This window comes from Leptodactylus fuscus, chromosome 3 (assembly GCF_031893055.1).
Source record: "Leptodactylus fuscus isolate aLepFus1 chromosome 3, aLepFus1.hap2, whole genome shotgun sequence".
Lineage (NCBI taxonomy): Eukaryota > Metazoa > Chordata > Amphibia > Anura > Leptodactylidae > Leptodactylus > Leptodactylus fuscus.
Genome location: NC_134267.1, coordinates 163,518,251 through 163,526,512, shown reverse-complemented (window position 1 = coordinate 163,526,512; position 8,262 = coordinate 163,518,251). Strand labels below are relative to the sequence as shown.

The 8,262-nt window shown below is 39.5% G+C and overlaps 1 protein-coding gene across 1 annotated transcript in view; it reads left to right on the top strand.

The window, feature by feature from the left end:
• Positions 1–1,335: 1,335 nt before the first annotated feature.
• The window catches only part of CLDN11 (claudin 11), a 28,054-nt gene continuing 21,127 nt past the window's right edge, over positions 1,336–8,262 (top strand). Inside the window, exon 1 of the mRNA XM_075268708.1 lies at positions 1,336–1,660. Coding sequence (XP_075124809.1) covers positions 1,435–1,660 — 226 coding nt within the window. The 5' untranslated portion in view covers positions 1,336–1,434. The remainder of the gene's footprint in view (positions 1,661–8,262) is intronic.

The window sequence follows — 8,262 nt, the reverse complement described above, 5'->3', positions numbered from 1 at the left end:
TATACTATAAACCAATTGTAAGATGAACTGAAATCCCCGAACCTGTTGGTACTGTTGAAGTAAACCAAAAACAACACTGTATCATGATCACAAGGTGGAGGGGGTGATGTTATATTGGATATTACAACATAAAGTAAGTCAAACAAGACTATCAAAGCAAGATGTGGCATGCACCAAATAATGCAAATTTTATTGAAACTATTAAAAACATATTTTTAAAAAAATTCCACCAAGGAGATGAAACAGGGCCCAGCCAGTGGTCTACAGTGTTATAACATAATGCAGTATTCATGTGACATGCAAACACCAAACATAATGCTCCAAACGTACAGTGTGACATGAAGTCTCCAAAACATATATAGCTAACGCATAGCCTACGAAAATTCATGCATTCCCATGTCTCGCTTAGAACACATGATATTGCACACCCTGAAGTGTGTTTCGATGCAATTGCTTTCGTCACCGCAGTACAAAGGCAATTCTGCTGAAATGCCCCACCTTTCCTGCAGTTAGATTCAGTGTCTGGTATAATAAGGCTCTGGACTGTCATGTGGGTGGTCTCAGACAGGAGTGGGCAAGGGGAGATGCATAGGATTTTATATCTGTTCACTGATAAACTTGCTAGAAAAGTGCTGATGTAAATATGTATTCCATACATTATCCCTTTGAAAGTGAAATTTATATATAAATGTTTACATGCCAGCAATATCACATAGTTGGTGAATTGGTGATTATATTAATATACCATAAAATATTATCACTATACTTTATAAAAAGCCTCCACTGCTCAGCAGCTTGTGTCTTAAACTGCATTACCGACAATGTCCACTAGTGGTCTCTACATGAACGTTAATTGTGAAGGGATTTGACATTTCCAGCCTTTACACTTTGTTCTGCTCTGCTGTCTACTATAACAGTCCCATATTATGTAATACTGCAGGCAACATGTCTAAACTATAGGGAGAGCGTGGAGTAACATATTCCAAATCTCAGAGAATTGACACATAGGGTAATCCAGTATAGTAATATTATGTAACATTTGTTTCACTGTGTCCATATCAAGTACTTGTCAATGAGAAGAATAAGGGATTTATCAGGCAGTAGGTTCCCTGGAAACATTTGATCCTCAGAAAGTTTAGGGGATGCCCCTTGCTCACAATTAGGATCTATTATAATTGAGCCCCACTGTGTAATACCTCCCCCTCCCCTGTAATTGGTGTGATAAGGCCCCAAGTTAGGCCCCCCTTGGTCTATTGTAATTGGCTGGAAGTTCTTTTTGGTGTCTGGTTTATAACAGGGGGAGTGGGCAGAGGAGGTTACTGATGCTGGCTGATTCTTACAAGGAGACAACTCTTGTATAGGACACATCCTTGTCCAGAGTCTCAGCAGAAGGCGCATTGTGAGCACTACCTCTGCTCTTGGGCACTATCTGTCATGGCTGGCACGTGCCTACAGTTTTTCGGGTTTGTTTCAAGTTTTGTAGGATGGATTGGGGTTGTAGTTGCCACCACCACCAATGACTGGGTGCTGACTTGTGACTACAGCATCAACACCTGCAGAAAACTGGATGAGCTGGGCTCCAGGGGACTATGGGCAGATTGTGTCATCTCTATAGGACTGTATCACTGCAAGCCTCTGGCTGACATCCTCACACTACCTGGTAAGTGTCTCCTGCTTCTTAAGGTTTCTTTTTTTTATGGTGTCAGGGTGCTTTCATGTACATCAACCTTCAGTTAACTAACAACTTTCTATAAAAAAATGATTCGATATTGTTCAGCATATATATGATATATAGATGCATAGATAGGTAAATAGATATAAACGTTGGTAGACATTATTAAAACTTGTATGGTAGAGATAGACATTGTGGACCATATATTAGATAAAATTATACATTAGAAAGACAGATAACCAGAGAGAGAGATAAATGGACATAGATATACATGAAGATAGACATTGTTGAGTATATAGATAAGCCTGGACATTAGAAGGATAAATAACCATAGTAAGCAAGTGACATATAAAGGCAGAAGCACAGATAAATAACTATAGCTAGATATACATAGACATTGTTTCAGATAGATAAGAGCAGAAATAAGTATATGATAGACAGAAAGATAACCAAAATATCCAGGCAGCACTCCAATATAGTGAAAAAATAGTTGGGTATTTAATTAACCCAGAAACTATGCAGTGCCTGGATTTTGTCTTAGATTTATTGGGACTTTAGCCCGTACGCAGAGGATGCGCCTCATAGCTGGTTGGGATTTTGTAGACAGAAAGATAGGTATAAATAGATTAATACAGAGAAATTGTAGATAGACATATAAATAAAACTGCATGAGTAGATATATATTTACTGTGTTTATTGCTGCTTTGCTTTTGCACTTTATTGACACTTTTATGATGATCTGCTTCACTTTGCTCCAGCACAAGGGTCCTGGCTATAGATGGGAGGTCACTGGGTGCATAAAAATCACTTTGAAGTCGAGTGTGCACTGCTTTTCATTTTTTGCAGTTCATATATTGGATTTAGAATATACATTTTGTAAATCACTTCTATTGTTTGTGTCATTAATCTTATTTGTATCTATAACTGTATTCATATGTAGAAAATATTTTATAGAACTACAGCTCAGTAAAGTGGTTCTCCGGTGATGTATTCCAAAAATAACTAGCAGTTGAAAATAGGAATTTAAAACATACTCGCTCATCTCTAAAAACAACACTTCTGTAGTAAAAAATTAAGTATTTTATTTAAGAAATATTACAAGAATGATATGAATCTCTTCAAAAACATACTTGAAATTGACCCCAAGTGAAATGAAATGTAGTGGAAATTGTAGCAGCTTTTTCTGAAATGTCATTTTTGACTTTTTACAAACTGTTTAAGTGGCTTTTCCAAATTCTTCAAGTATACGTTTATTTAACTTTAAGAAGTAGTCTTGTAGCCTTTTTTTAATGTAGGACAGCAAGAAAACCTAAACTATGGTTACTATTTGTGTCTTTATCTTTAGTCTATAGTCTAGGTGTACCATAGTCTAAAGCCTCAGTAAAACCAGCATCTGCAGTTTAGTGCAATATTTCAGAGCCCTGCTCCTTCCTCAAGCATCACTGTAAGTCTCTGCCTGTCCCCAGCTTTAGGGCTCCTAAAGCAGTGAAATGTTATTAATTTTGCTGAGGGTTATGGCCCCCAGATCTGGAAATCTAAATTTTATCTGTTGTGCAGTTTTGCAATTTATAATCTGCTGGAGAAGAGTCCTAGACTTTGGGCACTCCCTGCAGTGACCCATTGATGCTGAGGACAGTACAACTCACTTCATTGCAAATGAGCCAGAGATAAATCTTGGACTTTTGTCCAGCTGAATAAAATTTTAAAACTGCAGAATGGGAGGAAGGACAGGACTAAACCCCAGAAGCCAAGGACATGCTACTGATTTAGTGGCCACACACATCATATAAATGTTGGCTGAACTTGCAGATTATAGGATGATGCAATCTGAAAGTTCAGGTTACCTAATGTATAACGTAATTTATATATGGGGTTCTCTCAACTCTTCTCTCTCAACAGTAAATGTCGGAGGAAAAATAGGTTTAACACATATAACTTTTAACAGACCTGGTGATTTTGGACTTGCTTGACTGTGGGAATTTCTTTTAGGACTATTAGGAACAGCTATACATTTGAGCCTTTCTTGTCTTTGATAAATGAGTCGTTTTGTGTTTTCTTTCTTAGATGTGAGATGATAAATGTATAAATTTTGCACTTTTTTAGATGACTTGTGTGCCCTCATTACATATGGGTATAAGGTTACGTTCACATCTGTGCATGTGTCTCTGTCCTTTGGGTACAATTATGGGTCCTCTGGGTGTCTGCTGGTTTCAGTATAAAAATGGTGGACACCCAGCAGACCCCGTTATAGTCTATGAGGACCGCTGTGTCCACTGGTTACCACTGTTTTAATGTTCCAGCTCTTTCGCCACTAGACCCAAAGGACAGAGACCAGGGCGCAGATATGAACTTAACCTTATACCCATATGTAATGGAGGGCACACATGAAAAAGTCATCTGAAATTGTGCCAGATTTGTACATTTATCATCTCACATCTAAGAAATAAAACGCAAAACGACTCATTTATCAGAGAAAAGTTCTCCGTGCAGGTGCTGATGGTGACATAGTGAACAAAAGTTATCAATGCAGTTACATAAGTATTTTGGTAAAACTGCATTTGAAATAATCCCATCCCATTCCATACTAATACCATACTTAGAGGATACCCCACCTTTATGGTGTATGGAGCCCAAATAACACCATGCAGCACTCCAATAACATTACTCAATTAACAAATAAAGGAAGCTCCAGATTCCCATGTGACTAGATTTCCCTTGTTAAATAATTTTTGCCTATGTCAGAAAATGGAGTGAAAAGGACCTATTTAGAATTTATTTAGCTTATTTATATAGCACCATCATTTCTGCAGCGTTTTACAAACCACTGAACCACAGGGATGGTATCACCAACTCCATCACTTGGCCTTCTTCAATAATTGTGGCACCACTGATTCTTGGGCAGCTCATGTTTTTTTTTTCTCTAGCCCCTATCATTCCTAAATAGTCATTTCTGTTAGTTTCAGCATCCAATGTGATAATTAGACTCCCTACAGTAAGGTGGGTGGTCCTTAACTATGGTAGATAGCACTATATCGTTGTATTACTTGGGCCCGTTATGGTAACCCATGAGGGAGGGGCATCAATGAAATATACTGCACAAGGAACCGATCATCATCACTCACAGACTGCACATAAATATAAATTAATAGAAAAACACTCAACTAAACAGCCAACAATAATTATTATTATTGTTTATTTATATACTGTATATAGCACCATTAATTCCATGGTGCTTTACATTTGGGGGTTTACATACAATACAGGTAGATATAATACTAACAGTGACGGACTGGCACGGTGGGGTAGAGGGCCCTGCCCGCGAGGGCTTACAATCTATGGGACAATAACTATGAAGTTGAGCAGCTCTTCGGTGTTTCTCTTGAAGGGTCATAAATATCTGAAAGCCAGCATCCCACATGGGTCAGCTGTTCTGGGCTGCATCTGATCCCTGCAGATAGCTCCATACACTGTATAGCTTTCCAGGCAATGTTACTGCAGCTCACTTATCATTGACATCAATGGGAGCTGAGTTGTGGTAATGTTGCTTCACCATTATAAAGAGCTATCCAGATCTATAGTATGGTGACCGGATATAACTCCAAATAGGCCGATTGTTGGATTCCTCCCACCAATCACAATTTGGACAACAACTTTGCAGTAACTTACCAGGTATATATTTTTTTATGGGGAATCGTCTGTCATTTTGAAAGCGAAGCTTCTATTGGGGAAGAAATTTCCTTCACAGTTCACTTTACTTGGACAAGCATCTGGCATAGCATTACCATATGTCCTGGCACCAGTGTGGACTTGTATGTGAGAAGGGGGTGTAATTGGCCACTTTGCCTTATCCAGAATATTTAAAAGCAGGGTTTGGTAGCAAACTGAATCTGTACCCCTTTACCTGGCACTGTATATTGCAACAACAATCAAGCAACCAAGCAGTTAGTAGATGAAGATACGGGATAGAGCAGATGCACCTACTGCAGTACGTTTGGCTAGCTGTGTTGTTGCCAATGCAATGGAAAACTTGCTTAGGACAATAATTGTGGCATTTTTGCAGACTCTGTTATGAGGACACTGTGGCTGCAATTACTACAAAGAGACTCTTGCATAAACGTTGGTAATAATGACTGAAAGTGGTCATCCAGGATATTAAGAAAAATTCTTAAAACAGGAAGAGTGATAAAATAAACCTGAAAAATCACCCACTGCTCCAGCACTGCAGCTCTGGTTGTCCCCGCCGGTCTTTGTTCACTTTTCCTGCAGGGATGACATCATGTACAACTACGTGACCACTTCAGGCAATCATGGGCCTCAGAAGTCCCTTGCACAACATTCAGATATCGCCAGTGAAGTGATTGATTTGCACAATTTATACAATGCACATGTGGCGTATTGCCGCAGTACGGATTTTACCAAAGTCCAATGGGGACCACCAGAGTGGCGGTGCTGGACAGAGCGGAAGATATCAGATGAAAACTGGTTATTTTTTAATCACATTTCCAGCGTTACATAATTTTATTAGTAACACAGTACGGACACATAACATGATGTATCATGCTGCCAACTGGAACCAGACACTGGTCTAGTCACTCTGGTCACCCCTTAAGGAATTATCTAATTTTCTATAACTATCTAGAATGGAATAGGCAGTCAGCATGATGATATAAATCTGTTGATGTTACTAAAGGTATCCATCACTGCACAATATAGTAAAAACCACAAACCCAGTATGTTGGCCATATCAGAAATCCTGAGAAGCATGTCTAATGCCTTCAGTAGGCATATGTCTACACTAGGGATTATTTCTTTGAACTACATCTTATTAGATTCTTGTTCTCCCAGAATCTTCTGAGAGATGGAGCAGAGTGACAGCTGGAGCACAGACCGAGCCCTAGTTCATGCTTCAGACATGATTTCTTTGATTTTGGTTGGTATTAAACATCCTCCTTTCATTGTTTATCAGTGTTGAGCACTTTCTGACTATAACAATGGAGTCATTAGCTGAAGCCAGGGCTGACGTTATCAGCTTGCATCTCGCAGTGGCACTATTAATGCTCAGATCTATCTTGGGACCAGGAATACAAATGAAGACTTTCTTCTGGCTGTATGAGACAAGATTTTGTCTCCTTAGTGAAGCATTTCTACCTGCCTGCTGTATGTACTGAATAAACAAGATTACAAAACCAATACTCCTTATGATTTGCGCACAATGTTAAGCTCATGTACTTCATTTACTGTGTCATTACAGATATTGATAACATCAAAGAAACAGCTTATCCTCAGGAGTAAACAGAATCTCTCCCCTGCAGCACCGAATAAACATTCTGTCATGTATAACAATATCTATGCCTGCAGAATATTAAGGAGCTTCTCCAGACTGGAGGAGAATAGTAAGATTTACAGTAAGATTGGCACTGAGCAGGTATCAGACACATGTTGCCTGTTTACACCCTTGTCATAGGATCTAAGTGTGCACATTGTCAAGGAGTGCAAAAAAATTAAAGGGGTGTTCCTATCTGAGACACTTATGGCATATCAAAAGTTTATGGCAAAAAATCTCTGGTGCAAGTTCTGCTTTCACAACTCCCACTTATTGGGAGAAAGGGCTCTCCTGGGAGCAAGAGTCCATACACACATGTGGCTTTCTCAATTCGAGAATCAGGTGCTTTCTTTAGTTGAAAGCAAACTACATAGTACCTGAACCAAATCACATTGACATGAACCAGAGTCAGTCAGAATGTGAAGGACGTATGTCAAAATCTCTGCAAAAGAAAACCAAGAAAAGATATGTACTGAGCGTAGTGTATTATTGTAAATTTACACAGCGAGTAAATCTAGGACAAGTAATCTTCTGAACAAGCTGTGTAAAGGCACAACCACCGATACAAGCATACAGATTCCTGGGTTGTTGAATAGCACTTAAGCAGCAGGATCCATGTATGTCTCAGTAAGGCGTTGAAGGTAGACTCTTTAAAATCTTCTACAAGATGCAGTGTCAGGTCATTCTTGGCTGGCTTGGCCAGCACTTCGAAATTCCAGGTAGAGTCACTTGACCAAAAGATGAAATGGCTGATTTGCGTAAGAGAAGAAATGAGAAACCTTTTGCAATATATATTTTACAACAGAGGACCCCTACCTTTTCTAGCTCACAAGACACTTCTAAATGAGATGCTGTGCCACACTGGCTATTAATAGGGGAAACATATGAGTGTGAACTGCTGGTCATATGAATACCTGTTATCAAAAACCAGTAAAGCTAAGGCCCGGTTCACATCTATGTTCAGGTTTTTGTTTGGGGAGTCCGAATGGGGACCCCCCAAACAGAAACCTATACACATAGAAAAGCGGTTACCTGGGAAAACACGCAGCCCCCATAGACTATAATGGGCTCTGTATGGTTTCCGATCGGTTTCCGCATGAAACATGTGGAGAAAAAAAGTCCTGAAGGCAACACTTGTGCGAATACCAAACGAAAACCACACAGACCCCATTATAGTCTATGGGGTCCACGTGTTTTCCCAGGTAACCGCTGTTTTTTGTGCATCGGTTTTTGTTCGGGGGGGGGGGGGGGAAGGGGGTGTCCCTGA